This window comes from Dermochelys coriacea, chromosome 1, assembly GCF_009764565.3.
Source record: "Dermochelys coriacea isolate rDerCor1 chromosome 1, rDerCor1.pri.v4, whole genome shotgun sequence".
NCBI classification, from domain to species: domain Eukaryota; kingdom Metazoa; phylum Chordata; order Testudines; family Dermochelyidae; genus Dermochelys; species Dermochelys coriacea.
Window position 1 is genome coordinate 287902810 of NC_050068.2, and position 15278 is coordinate 287918087.

Genomic DNA, 15278 nt, shown 5'->3' on the forward strand with positions numbered 1-15278 from the left:
TGGAGGCAACATGGAAGCAGGTTTTGGGGACGAGGAAGACGATGAGGAGGAGGTTGTAGATAGCTCACAGCAAACAAGCGGAGAAACCGGTTTTCCCGACAGCCAGGAACTGTTTCTCACCCTGGACCTGGAACCAGTACCCCCCGAACCCACCCAAGGCTGCCTCCCGGACCCACCAGGTGGAGAAGGGACCTCTGCTGAGTGTACCTTTTAAAATACTATACAAGGTTTAAAAGCCAGCATGTTTAATGATTAATTTGCCCTGGCATTCGTGGCTCTCCTGGATATACTCCGAAAGTCTTTGCAAAAGGTTTCTTGGGAGGGCAGCCTTATTCCGTCCACCATGGTAGGACACTTTACCACTCCAGGCCAGTAGCACGTACTTAGGAATCATTGTAGAACAAGTTTCAGAGTAGCAGCCGTGTTAGTCTGTATTCGCAAAAAGAAAAGGAGTACTTGTGGCACCTTAGAGACTAACAAATTTATTAGAGCATAAGCTTTCGTGAGCTACAGCTCACTTCATCGGATGCATTTGGTGGAAAAAACAGAGGAGAGATTTATATACACACACACAGAGAACATGAAACAATGGGTTTATCATACACACTGTAAGGAGAGTGATCACTTAAGATAAGCCATCACCAGCAGCAGGGGGGGGAAAGGAGGAAAACCTTTCATGGTGACAAGCAAGGTAGGCTAATTCCAGCAGTTAACAAGAATATCAGAGGAACAGTGGGGGGTGGGGTGGGAGGGCGAAATACCATGGGGAAATAGTTTTACTTTGTTTAATGACTCATCCATTCCCAGTCTCTATTCAAGCCTAAGTTAATTGTATCCAGTTTGCAAATTAATTCCAATTCAGCAGTCTCTCGTTGGAGTCTGTTTTTGAAGCTTTTTTGTTGAAGTATAGCCACTCTTAGGTCTGTGATCGAGTGACCAGAGAGATTGAAGTGTTCTCCAACTGGTTTTTGAATGTTATAATTCTTGACGTCTGATTTGTGTCCATTCATTCTTTTACGTAGAGACTGTCCAGTTTGGCCAATGTACATGGCAGAGGAGCATTGCTGGCACATGATGGCATATATCACATTGGTAGATGCGCAGGTGAAGGAGCCTCTGATAGTGTGGCTGATGTGATTAGGCCCTATGATGGTATCCCCTGAATAGATATGTGGACAGAGTTGGCAACGGGCTTTGTACAAATATCAGGATCGTTCTCCTTTGCATACCATTGTCTTTCCCCTTCATATTACTCCCATTATCATAGCCTTAGCCACATAAGTTTTCAACAGATAATGACATTGTTTCAAGCTCTTGTAGAATAGTTTTAGTCATAAATGCTCCAGGGGTCTCTTTCAGTGGTACAAACCCCAAAAAATGTTCCTTTATGAGAACTTCAATATTATCTTCATCTGCAGACTTTTCCACATCCACAAAATGAATGATCATCATCATTTATTCAACATGACACATATCTGGTGTACAGTCCAGTATTATTGAAAAGTATTTTGCAGAATGGGCAGCTTCTACAATTTTCTTTTTAATGGCATTTGCTAGGATTTGAATCAGTTAATTCTGCATATTTTTCCTAAATAATAAACCTGTGTTTCATGATCAGTTATTTTACGTAGATGCTCCTTCATGACTGGATCAAACAAAGCTAGGTATTCAACAAATTTTAAAAAGTTTCCATTATCTGGAGTGTATAATTTTTCATTTTTACTGCGGCCGCGAATGCTAAATTTTGCCCACCAAGAACTCTCACTAAAGCAATCAGATGCACTAATATTTGTTACCAATATTCTTCTTTTTCCTTGATCACATGTAAATTTTCTTCATTGATAGTTTTTCCTTTTTTCAATCGTAATTCAAGTTCTTTCCAATTTTGAAAACATTCCAAATGTTCTGTACTTCTTTCATATGAAGAGAGAATTGAAGAAATGTTTTTCCAGTCCTTCGAACCATTTTCAGTAAGTGATGTACCAATTGCTTCATTTCTAAACAACTTGCAGCAAAAGCAAAACACAGAGTCCTTTGAGTGAATATTGTAACCAGTTTGGATGAATTTCTTCCCCATTAATGAGTTTCCTATAATGCTGAGCAGAGAATTTTCTTTTCTTTCCAGTCTTAGGGAAGGGAAATTCATGAACTTGTTCGGATCCATGTTCCATGAGAATTGGCTGCACACTGTCATCACACCTGGGCCATGAAGCTGGGTCCTGATACTGTGACTTGTTTGTAACTTCCTCATCCTTTCTTCTTTCTACTACATTTACTTCAATTTCTGCATGTGTCTCTGAAGATGAATAAATTTTCTCCACTTCCATATCAATCTGATGCTGTGAGCTGCCTTCATCTAGAAAAAAGAAAAGGAGTACTTGTGGCACCTTAGAGACTAACAAATTTATTAGAGCGCATAAGCTTTCGTGAGCTACAGCTCACTTCATCCGATGAAGTGAGCTGTAGCTCACGAAAGCTTATGCTCTAATAAATTTGTTAGTCTCTAAGGTGCCACAAGTACTCCTTTTCTTTTTGCGAATACAGACTAACACGGCTGCTACTCTGAAACCTTCATCTAGAAGTAAGTTTACTTCATCTTGATGTTCCAAACTGCTTCCATGCAGATGTGTGCTAACCTCCTCTCCAAGTAAAATTCCTTCATCTGGATGCTGTGAACTGCTTCCATCTTTATTTGGATTAAAGAGAAGATATTTTAGGAAGGATCTCTGCTGTTTTGCTTGGTCCTTTTTCTTCTCAGCCTTTCATTCATGATACTCAGTTCCTGAGGGTTTTCTTTTTCCTCTTTGCGCCATGGGGCATTTGAGTATTGTTATGTACTGTGCTCACGACTGCAAACATTATAGCATTAAGGATGACTAACACACCACATGGTTGGCGATTTAAACCACATTGCAGCCATCCCAACCTGTCTTTTTACTGCTTAAAGGTTCAGTGATTAGTAACATACACTCACTTACCTATTAAAACAGTTAATTACAGCATTTACATGGAAACAAAATGACCTTTTTCGACGTTCTAACCCGACACCCGTTGTTTGGAAAGTAATCCCCTTTCTCAAGGTTACCTGCTTGGACTGTGACGTCATCACTTTCATCGTCTATTAAGCATTAACGCTGTTACTTTTCTTTTATGGGCCTTATTTATTACATGTGAATCAGTTATAACAAAGAAAATTATACAGCCCGATAATAATGCTAAGGTTTAATAACGCTTAAGGATACTCACATTTTGGATTGATTATGCTGAAAGATGTTATACTTTATTACCAAGAAACACAATTTTCCACAGTATTCACTTGATTCTTAACCATCTACCTGCGATGTGTGTTAAAATGACTGTTTGACGTGCATCAACTCACGATATCTCCACTCAACATGAAATTCTGGCTATGCTACCTTGATGTATATTCGAGATAAGTATCACTAGCATTGCAGCTCTTTCCGCTGGCAGATGTGTTTCAATGTGGCTGTTATTGCTTATCAAAATTGCGGACTGGGTCATCTTAACCTTACGTTGCAAATTGAAAATTTTTTTCACTAAAATATTTATTTTTGCAGTAAATAAAAGATTTGACATATAAATAAATTCTCAGAAATGTAGAGAAATTAATTATAATTCATATCCCCTCCATACGTGCATGGGAATTGAAATAATGATATTGTCATTATTTTATTTGTATATTTTTCATGTTGTTCATATTTTTTTCATTTGATTTTTTTTTAGATTTGATTTTTTTCCTCGAATTTGGTGCCCCATTCAACTTGGCACCCTAGGCGACCGCCTAGTTCACCTATATGGACGGGCCGCCCTTGCCCGGAGGCCAATTGCAGCGCTGTAATCACCATGGTATCTACACTGGCACAGCGGCGCTGTACTCCTGACGCAGAAAGCTCTACGCTTCTCATCAGGGTGGCTTTTTAGGAGTGCTACAACTGCGCAGCTTCTGAGCACTAAGTGGCTTGGCAGTGTGTACACCTCAGGAGTTACAGCACAGAAAGCTGCTTTACTGTGCAGAAACTTGCCAGTGTAGACAGGGCCTCCCTTTCCTCCCCCTGAACCACCTGGACATCTCCTCCGAGGCAGCAGACTTGCAGTGTCCCAAGCTGTAGCCCCGGTATCCATCCAGCCCAAGCCTTTTCATTGCTCTTGCCAGCTCCAGGCCTAGATTTGTACCTTACTACACATGCCATTGATAGATGTTAAAAACAAAACCCACCCCAGAACCCTACTGTATTGATTTTCATCTTAATCAGAACAATTGTGCAAATACAGGCAGGGAAGAGAACAGCACTATGAAGAAAGCCCTGTTCGGAAATCCTAAATTAGTATTTCTAACTCCTTGTTTCATTTCCTCATTCATCTGTATACAGTTTGATTTCAATGGAGCACTGCAGAAGTTTGCCAAGTTGTGTGTATTCATATATGTGACTAATGCCATTATAACTCACAGGTGTTTCCTTGATGATTGCGCAGGAGGAAATCCTTCAAGCCATTTTTGGAGCCTCAAGAACTTTCCTATTTTTGCATTTTTTTCTCTCTCTATCATCCTAAGGACTTTGGAGTCCTAGGGCCAGATCCCGTAAGGTATTTAGGCTCTTACCTCCCATTTAAACTATGGGGCTGAGGTTGCTCTCACCAGAGATGTAGGAGATTGCAGCTGTCCCTCCCCATCACTCCTGAAGGCCCCCTCACTCCTGCGTTTCTGGAAAGACTGGCTCAAAGGGGGATTAGCAGTCTCCACTGTCCTGATCACCTAGGCAGGGGCCAGGCATCAGATAGTCCAGGGCACAGGCCCTCACAAAGGGCGCACAGCCAGCAGTCTAGGGGCTCTGGCCTTTTGGTCAGCACCGAGCAACCAACAACCTATGGGCTCTGACCCTCTGGGCAAGGCGGAGCAGCCAGCAGCCTAGGAGCTCTGGTCCTCTGGGCGGGGCAGAGCAGGAAGCAGTCTAGCACCTGACATCCTGGCTCAGGGAGAGGGCCGACAAACGTAGGTCTCTTGGCCTAAGGTGGGGAGGCTGCCGCCCCAGGGGCAGGGTTGGCAGCAGGAGATGGGGGACCTGGGCCACCCTACTCCACCAGGTCCCAGCCAGGTCCCTAACAGTAGCAGAGGTTCCATCACGTGGTCAGTGGGGATCCCACCACAAAACGCTGACAAGAATTCTGGCAACACAGTGGAGAGTTAACTCTGCCAGCTCGCAACGGTCTCCAAGGGAGTATTTGCTAGCTGGGGTTTGCAGGAGTGTTGGGAGTACCTCTCCTCTTCCCCTGCCGTCCGTGTCTGACTCAGGTGCTTACATACCTTGTTAAACTGGGACCAGCGTGTGTGTTTGTCATGTGGCCAGTGTAAGAGGTCCACCGTTGTTAACTATTCATTTCTTTGTTTTTAAGTGCTTAGGTTGTTGTAAATGCTGTGATGAGTGACTCAGCGTATTTGAGTAAGAACCTAAAAAGATTTTTTAAACCCAAATTTGAGGGTTTGGAACATAATTATATATAACAGATTACAATTCCACACCATGTTTTTACAAACTATGATAGTTAAGATAACATATTTAGGTCTCCCTAATGATGCACTTCTGACATACTCTTTATTTCATACTGCTAGGCCCAGCTCTTCAAAGGTATTTAGGCTCCTAAATTCCATTGATTGCAGTGGGCCCAAGTTCATAGTCTCATATTCAGTTTCTCTTCTACATTAACGAATACTCACAAAAACTATGTGCAAAGTAAGTAATTTTATTGATTGTAATGAATGTAAGCTTGCAAGCAAGATAACATATTACTATAATTAGCAGAACAAAATAGCAGGATCTCACAGGAAAAGCAGATTTGACTTATCTTGATGTGTCTATATAATATAGAGCTGATAACAGATCTTTTACACTGTGTAGAACACAAAATAGGTTACTGCAGCTGGTCACATGGAAAGATCCACAGATTTACCATCAAGGAGTAAAATATTTGCATTTCACAAGACAGTTGCCCTAAACCTTTCTCTTGAGTTTGTTTTATTTTGAACATGATTAATTGTAAAAGGGAAGCAAGGGGAGGGAACATTTTGCTTTATGCGAATCCCTGCTAATTTGCAAGGGAACCAAGCTGGGATAAACCCCAACACTTTACAGCTTGCAGCCCCTGATCCACTGGGAGACATCTCGTCCTTTGCAGTACTTTTTCCACGCCACCCTGTATGCGTTAAAAATCATGTTAATTGATTATAGCAAACTCCTAAATTAGCGAAAAGTCTCTCAACAAAAATGCCAACCACTTTAAATGCATGTACATAGTAATATTTGTGCAGAGAATGAAAATAATATAACAAGTAATTTGCAATTGGTCCAATTCTGGCACAGTGCCAGCCTACTCTGCATGGGCCAGCTGGATCCTGCATCCTGGATCATTTACCTGAATAAAACACTTCCTAAAATATTGCCATAATGATTGTCAAAAGGCCCACTTATCAGCTGCTATTCCTGCCATAGATGATTGTTGTATTTGCACCAATAAGGAGAACTACTGCGCATTGCCTTTTAACTCCAGCTAAAGGGAGCTAAGCTTTTGGAGAAAGTTGATTTAAGTTCTATCCCCTCTGTCATATGAAGGATCAAGTGGCCCTGGTGTGTAGCATAGACATAATCTTGAACTCCTTGGTGGTTCTGGATTTGTCACAGTGGTGTTTGAATTCCTGGGAACCGCAGATGCTCACCAAATACATTTCTCTAAGTAGAAGAGTATGTGTGCTTCTGATGTGGTGGACAAGTGTCCTGCTGAATCTGGGCAGGAAGGGGTTAATTGTCTCTCCTGAGGACAGCAGCTGAAGCTGGTCCCATTTCACCTGAATTGTTGTTTAGAGCCAGATGGGAAAGTCTCCCATGCACAGTGACACTGCCTTATACTGGATGGAATCAAAACCGGTAAACTATGTCATAAGCCCTATACCTTTAACATCTAATAGAGTTGTTTTCAGTCCAAGTGGTAGGAGTTTTTGGAGGAGGAAGATCTGATTGTTATCTCCACTGCTGCTCTAAAGATCCAGATGACCTTAATCATATCTACAACTGAGAATCTTGAATGTCCATAAATTTATTGTGCTGTGAACTCTTAGTTTACAAGTTCTGAGTTCAAATATGTTAATAAATAAGCATGAATATATTATCAACCTTCTTGTTGCTTCTATATAAGCTAGTTTATCCAAAAGAAGATTGTAGTCTCTCTCTTTTAACTAGCCTCCCCCTAACTATACATGCAAGTATGTCACTGTTATTAGTTCTTGTAAGAGTTTTATACGTACCATGCACCCATGCCATTGGGATCACGAACAACTCTCTTTGCACAATTTACACTCGCTCTAATGTCTCCTTTCAGTAACTCTAAAAAAGAAAAATAGTGATAACAGGAGGGAGAAGAAAAATCAACATTTTCCTCTTCATTTTTTTGAATCAGTCACCCTAAATTGATACTGAAATTAGATTTTATTGATTATTATTATTTACTAATCAAATTGATTACGTAGCATCTAAAGTCCAACCAAGAATGGAGCCCAGTGGTGTTGGCACTGTACAAGCATAGAATACCAGATGTCCTTGTTCTGAAGAGTTTACAATCTGAATGGAAAGACAGACTCAGGGTGGGGGAAAGGGATATAATAAACAAGCAGAGTGAACAATGTGATGGTGGCAAGCATCATATTATTTCACAACTTGGTCCTAGCTTTAGAATGCTGTATAAGTCTGTGTGCTAGTTATACCACAGCCAGCTACTGCAAGGTGTCTTGTACCTTCCTCTGAAGCATGTGGTACTGGCCAGTGCAATTGAAGACATTGTATTGGACTAGAGGACCACTGGTCTGATCCATATGGCAATTTGCTATGTTCCTCTCTTTATAGTTTCTTTCTAGTTCTATTCTCATTTGGCTTTCTTTGCTGTATTTTATATATAATGATCTTATTTCAAAGCAAATTTTGTTCTTGTACTATAAAGGGATGCCACACCTTGTGCTTCAATATCATATCCTTGTCTGAACATTTTAAACCAAATATTACTACAAGTAGCACCTAAGAGCCACTAGAAATTCAAATAAATGAAGAAAAATATTGTTTGGTATTTTTTCCATCTTCTTTAATGGGTGCCCTGGCAGCTCTTTGAGTGAAATATGTCTTAGGTGAGCCCATATGTCCTGTGCTAACTCTCTCCAAAAGGGTTGGTTTTACCCTTTGTGAAAGGTTATTTTGCTGGTTTTTTGTATAGTCAGACAGATAGTTCCCTATGTTGTTTGTGTGGGTGTCTGACACAGCAACAGAGGGTTCTAGTCCAAAAAAATACAATAAAATAAAAAGTAGTGATTGTAAAAGTCCAAAAATTGGAAGGGGGTTGGTGAAGGGAAATTGCAGTACTTGAAATTACTTTTAATTCTTTCTTCAAATGGACTAGATTTCAAGTTGATTGTGTCTCTTTAAAGTACAAACATTAAAATGTGTATTTGTAAAACCAAGCAAGATCAGGAACTGGCATTTGTGCTGGCATTCCACATAGCGGTGAATTTCCTCCTTTAAGAACAAAGTTAAGTGCCCTGAAATCAACATAACTGGTAAGTACTAAATGTGTCTCTAAAAGAGAATTGTTTTTACTGAAGAAACCTAAAAAAGAAAGTTTGAAAACAAGGAACAAAATTCCTTTGGAAAAATCCTTTGGAAACTCCCTTTTATAGCACACATGCATCCCCACACATTGCAACCTCGCCCCTCTGTCCATAAAATAAGGGGTTGTTTTTTTAATGTAGGGCTAGTAGAAACAAAACCTACCTTCAGTTATAATTTTTGCAATGCTATAGGCTCACACTGGTGTAAAAGGGCAGAATTGCCCCCTCATAGTGTTACGTATAGGAATATTATATTGCACCTACCACGACACTGGATTCCACATGCGTTCTTGGCTTTTGGAGTCTTGCCATCATTGCACCACCAGTGGCTGTTGATTTGTAAAATCCCATAGTCAGTGCTTTGGTCACCGGGGTTATAGTTCGTGGCACCTGTGTTAAAGTTGCTCTCGTATCTTGCTGTGCACACCCCTGTGAAGGTTCCGTTTAAAAAAAATAACCACACATAGATTGATGTATTTTCTCTGGTGATAAAAACTCCTCATAGGTTGATATTTTACAGAAATATGAATCTAAATGCCCCTGTATCACTGATTTGTATATGATGTAAATGATTATTTAATACAAAGTATACACAGGCAGTTTTGCTTCCTGTTAATAAGAACATAAGAATGGCCATACTGGGTCAGATCAAAGGTCCATTTAGCCCAGTATTCTGTCTTCCGACAGTGGCCAATGCCAGGTGCCCCAGCGAGAATGAACAGAACAGATAATCATCATGTGATCCATCCCCTGTCGCCCATTCCCAACCGAATCCCCCTTGTCCTCATGCTTGCTGACCCCCTCAAAGAATTCTAGTAGATTGGTGAGGCATGATTTCCCTTTATAAAAACCATGTTGACTCTTCCCCAACAAATTATGTTCATCTATGTGTCTGACAATTTTGTTCTTTACTATAGTTTCAACCAGTTTGCCTGGTACTGAAGTCATGCTTACCAGCTTGTAATTGCCAGGAACACCTCTGGAGCCCTTTTTAAAAATTGGCATCACATTAGCTATCCTCCAGTCATTTGGTACAGAAGCTGATTTAAATGATAGGTTACAGACTACAGTTAGCAGTTCTGCAATTTCACATTTGAGTTCCTTCAGAACTCTTGGATGAATACCATCTGGTCCTGGTGACTTATTAATGTTTAATTTATCAATTTGTTCCAAAACCTCCTCTAATGACACCTCAATCTGGGACAGTTCCTCAGATTTGTCACCTAAAAAGAATGGCTCAGGTTTGGGAATCTCCCTGACATCCTCAGCCGTGAAGACCGATGCAAAGAATTCATTTAGTTTCTCCGCAATGGCCATTTCGTTCTTGAGTGCTCCTTTAGCATCTTGATAGTCCACTACCCACACTGGTTGTTTAGCAGGCTTCCTGCTTCTGATATACTTAAAAAAAATTTTGTTATTACTTTTTGAGTCTTTGGCTAGCTGTTCTTCACATTCTTTTTTGGCCTTCCTAATTATATTTTTACACTTCTATTTGTCAGAGTTTATGCTCCTTTCTATTTTCCTCACTAGGATTTAACTGCCACTTTTTAAAGGATGCCTTTTGCTTCTTTTACTTTGTTGTTTAACCACACTTGCACTTTTTGGGTTCTCTTACTATGTTTTTTAATTTGGGGTGTACATTAAAATGAGCCTTTATTATGGTATCTTTAAAAAGTTTCAATGCAGCTTACAGAGATTTCATTTTTGGCGCTATACCCTTTAATTTCTGTTTAACTAGTGTCCTCATTTTTGTGTAGTCCCCCTTTCTGAAATTAAATGCTACAATGTTGGGCTGCTATGGTGTTTTCCCCACCACAGGGATAATAAATGTAATTACATTATGGTCACTATTACCAAGCGGTGCAGCTATATTCACCTCTTGGACCAGATCCTGTGCTCCACTTAGGACTAACCCAAGAATTGCCTCTCCCCTTGTGGGTTCCAGGACCAGCTGCTCCAAGAAGCAGTCATTTAAGGTGTCAAGAAACTTTATTTCTGCATCCTGTCCTGAAGGAACATGTACCCATTCAATGTGGGAATAGTTGAAATCCCACATTATTATTGAGTTTTTTATTTTAATAGTCTCTCTAATCTCCCTGAGCATTTCACAGTCACTATCACCATTCTAGTCATTTGGTCGGTAATATATCCCTACTGCTACATTCTTATTATTAGAGCCTGGAATTACTATCCATAGAAATTCTATGGTACAGTTTGGTTCATTTAAGATTTTTATTTCATTTAACTCTACGCTTTCTTTCATATATAATGCCACTCCCCCACCAGCATGACCTGTTCTGTCCTTCCAATATATTTTGTACCCTGGTATTACTGTGTCCCATTGGTTTCAGAGTAGCAGCCGTGTTAGTCTGTATTCGCAAAAAGAAAAGGAGTACTTGTGGCACCTTAGAGACTAACAAATTTATTAGAGCATAAGCTTTCGTGAGCTACAGCTCACTTCATCGGATGCATTTGGTGGAAAAAGCAGAGGAGAGATTTATATACACACACACAGAGAACATGAAACAATGGGTTTATCATACACACTGTAAGGAGAGTGATCACTTAAGATGAGCCATCACCAGCAGCAGGGGGGGGAAGGAGGAAAACCTTTCATGGTGACAAGCAGGTAGGCTAATTCCAGCAGTTAACAAGAATATCAGAGGAACAGTGGGGGGTGGGGTGGGAGGGAGAAATACCATGGGGAAATAGTTTTACTTTGTGTAATGACTCATCCATTCCCAGTCTCTATTCAAGCCTAAGTTAATTGTATCCAGTTTGCAAATTAATTCCAATTCAGCAGTCTCTCGTTGGAGTCTGTTTTTGAAGCTTTTTTGTTGAAGTATAGCCACTCTTAGGTCTGTGATCGAGTGACCAGAGAGATTGAAGTGTTCCATCCCACCATCAACCTCAGCCTGGACCAGTCCACACAAGAGATCCACTTCCTGGACACTACGGTGCTAATAAGCGATGGTCACATAAACACCACCCTATATCGGAAACCTACTGACCGCTATTCCTACCTACATGCCTCTAGCTTTCATCCAGATCATACCACTCGATCCATTGTCTACAGCCAAGCGCTACGATATAACCGCATTTGCTCCAACCCCTCAGACAGAGACAAACACCTACAAGATCTCTATCATGCATTCCTACAACTACAGTACCCACCTGCTGAAGTGAAGAAACAGATTGACAGAGCCAGAAGAGTACCCAGAAGTCACCTACTACAGGACAGGCCCAACAAAGAAAACAACAGAACGCCACTAGCCATCACCTTCAGCCCCCAACTAAAACCCCTCCAACGCATCATCAAGGATCTACAACCTATCCTGAAGGACGAGCCATCGCTCTCTCAGATCTTGGGAGACAGACCAGTCCTTGCTTACAGACAGCCCCCCAATCTGAAGCAAATACTCACCAGCAACCACACACCACACAACAGAACCACTAACCCAGGAACCTATCCTTGCAACAAAGCCCGTTGCCAACTCTGTCCACATATCTATTCAGGGGATACCATCATAGGGCCTAATCACATCAGCCACACCATCAGAGGCTCGTTCACCTGTGCATCTACCAATGTGATATATGCCATCATGTGCCAGCAATGCCCCTCTGCCATGTACATTGGCCAAACTGGACAGTCTCTACGTAAAAGAATGAATGGACACAAATCAGACGTCAAGAATTATAACATTCAAAAACCAGTTGGAGAACACTTCAATCTCTCTGGTCACTCGATCACAGACCTAAGAGTGGCTATACTTCAACAAAAAAGCTTCAAAAACAGACTCCAACGAGAGACTGCTGAATTGGAATTAATTTGCAAACTGGATACAATTAACTTAGGCTTGAATAGAGACTGGGAATGGATGAGTCATTACACAAAGTAAAACTATTTCCCCATGGTATTTCTCCCTCCCACCCCACCCCCCACTGTTCCTCTGATATTCTTGTTAACTGCTGGAATTAGCCTACCTGCTTGTCACCATGAAAGGTTTTCCTCCTTCCCCCCCCTGCTGCTGGTGATGGCTCATCTTAAGTGATCACTCTCCTTACAGTGTGTATGATAAACCCATTGTTTCATGTTCTCTGTGTGTGTGTATATAAATCTCTCCTCTGCTTTTTCCACCAAATGCATCCGATGAAGTGAGCTGTAGCTCACGAAAGCTTATGCTCTAATAAATTTGTTAGTCTCTAAGGTGCCACAAGTACTCCTTTTCTTTTTGTGTCCCATTGATTATCCTCATTCCACTCCATTCTGATCAGTATGACAATCCTTATTAAATATGAATAGTAAGAAAGAACGTTCTACATGTAAAACTTTTGCTTGTCAGAGGAACACCACATGGAGCCTACTGAGACTCAGCCCCTGCCTTGCCTCTTCCCCCCAAAGTCCTGACCCCCACTCATTCCTCTCTCCCCCTCCCCGTATTGCTCACTGCTCTCCCCACTCCCTGTCGCTGGATTGTCTCATCCTCCCTCCCTCACCAGCTGGGCTCCCTCTGCTCTGGGTCTGGGACAGGAGCTGCAGTCGGACTTGGAGCCTGCTGCCTGCCTATCTATAGATAGGAGGCAATACTGGCTGAGCAGGGGCTGGCACGTACTGATCACCTGCACCTCCCTCCCATCTGTTGCTGTAACCAGAGTTTTGGTCTCCAGTCAGTACATCTGCATGGACATTGCTCGGTCCCCTTTTTGACTGGACTTTCTAGTCAAAAACCAGCACCTGGCAACTTATCCCCTTTCCCTTTCTGCCCCCTGAACCACCTGGACATCTCTTCCGAGGCAGCAGACTTACAGTGTCCCAGGCTATAGCCCCGGTATCCATCCAGCCCAAGCCTTTTCATTGCTCTTGCCAGCTCACACCTTTCATAGATCTTCCCATGAGAAGCCACAGGCAAGAGGACAAGCCCCAGGATTAGCAAAGCCTTCATGCTGGCAGCGCAGCAAACCCAGGAGATTAGAGATGATGTGTGCCTGCTAATAATGGGGAAGCATAACCCAGAACAGCTCAAGTCACACCACGCCCAGAAAGCAGAAGCTCCTCCCTGTAGCTCCCAGCTTTGAATGATAAACTGCAAATATTTTGATAGGTGAGTTAAAAGGTTGTCCAGTTCACTGTGGCATCTGTAAGTTCTGCTAAGTCTTTGGAGATGCAGTGTGCCCTAGTGGACAGAGCACTGGACTGGGATCAAACAGACCCACATTCTAGTCCAAGTTTTGCCACTGGGCTGCAGGGTGCCCTTTGACAAGTTACTTCACACCGCCTCAAGTTTCCCCATATGCAGAAAGAGAATAATGATACCTCTCTTGTGACTTACATGCATTCTATGACTGGTAGGTATTATTATTCTGATCAAGTGCTATTTTGTAACTTATGGTAAGAATTCTCAATAATGTTTGGCTTTCTACAACCTAAGGAAGCAGTTTATATTTTTCTCCAGTGATGGGAGACCACCTTTATTACAGGGATGTGTAATACATTAGGGCCTTGACACTTGCTACACTGATACCAACAGGGCCTACTCATCAAACCTCAAATCGCAATAGCGCTTTGCAGATTCTGACATGTTACTTCCCCTGTTATCTGTACATTTAAAAAAAAATGAATGTGAATGTGAATGTTATCAGTGTAAAAACCACAGGCTCAGACCCTAAAATTTCTGTTTCCTTAACACTGCAGAATGACATTAGCTACTCTGTAGTTAAAGTTGTGACTGAGTTTCCATTACAAGCCTTATTTGGGCCACTCCATCTTAAATGCTCAACCACAGGAATGTCAGCTTTGAAACTGGTAGGAGAGGCCTGAGGGAGAGGGAAGACTTTACTAAAAAACCTGAAATGAATTGGACACCCAAAGCACAGAAGTTCAGAAACAAACATTCTTCTTGGGGTGTATATTTGTATTTGTAACTCTAGTAAAATAATGTGAAGAGAGATCACATTTAGGTTACTAAGTACATCTGTATGCTAGCCTGTAGGCCCAGAGTTGAATCTAGTTTGGGCACCTTAACATTGTTTTTTTCCCACACTTTCCAGTGTATGAGTTACCCTGAATTTCCTGAGTTTATCTATTTCTTTTGGCTAGTGGCAAGGTGCTTGTAGAGATTTATTGCACTGGAGTTGCTGATATGTACAGTCAGCATTAACTTCACCTGAACAACTTCTTTCCCCCGTGGATAAACCTTTCGAATGAGGAGATTATGGACTCCGATAAGATGTTGTAACATCCCAACACCTAAAGTTAAAACTAAATAAAATGGACTAGAGACTCCTTCACTTAGGGTTTGTTCTTTATTATTATGAAAGCAAGGATGGCCCAGTGGTTAGGGAATTGACTTGGGGACACCGGTTTCAATTCCCCATCCTGCCACAGATTTCCTCTGTCATTGGGTATCTGTGTGCTTTTGTTCCCTACCTCGTGGAGATGGCATGCAGTGTTCATACACTTCGATGGTGGAAGCCATTTAAATACCATAGATGGATTGTTATGTGGTATTGGCTTCACTTTCTCCATAAGAAACACAGCTAAAATGCACCATTCTTGGCCTCCAGAACTAGATTTGTACCTTACTACACCTGCAATTTATATATGTAAATACAAAAC

The 15278-nt window shown here is 41.5% G+C and overlaps 1 protein-coding gene across 1 annotated transcript; it reads right to left on the reverse strand.

Moving 5' to 3' along the window:
• Nucleotides 1-3744: 3744 nt before the first annotated feature.
• On the reverse strand, nucleotides 3745-13663 carry LYZ (lysozyme). Its single transcript, XM_038412390.2, has 4 exons — nucleotides 13470-13663; nucleotides 8927-9091; nucleotides 7316-7394; nucleotides 3745-6210 (listed from the first exon to the last, which is right to left on the reverse strand). Exons 1-4 carry the CDS (start codon nucleotides 13603-13605, stop codon nucleotides 6144-6146), a joined length of 447 nt encoding a protein of 148 aa, XP_038268318.1. The 5' UTR covers nucleotides 13606-13663; the 3' UTR covers nucleotides 3745-6143.
• Nucleotides 13664-15278: the final 1615 nt, after the last annotated feature.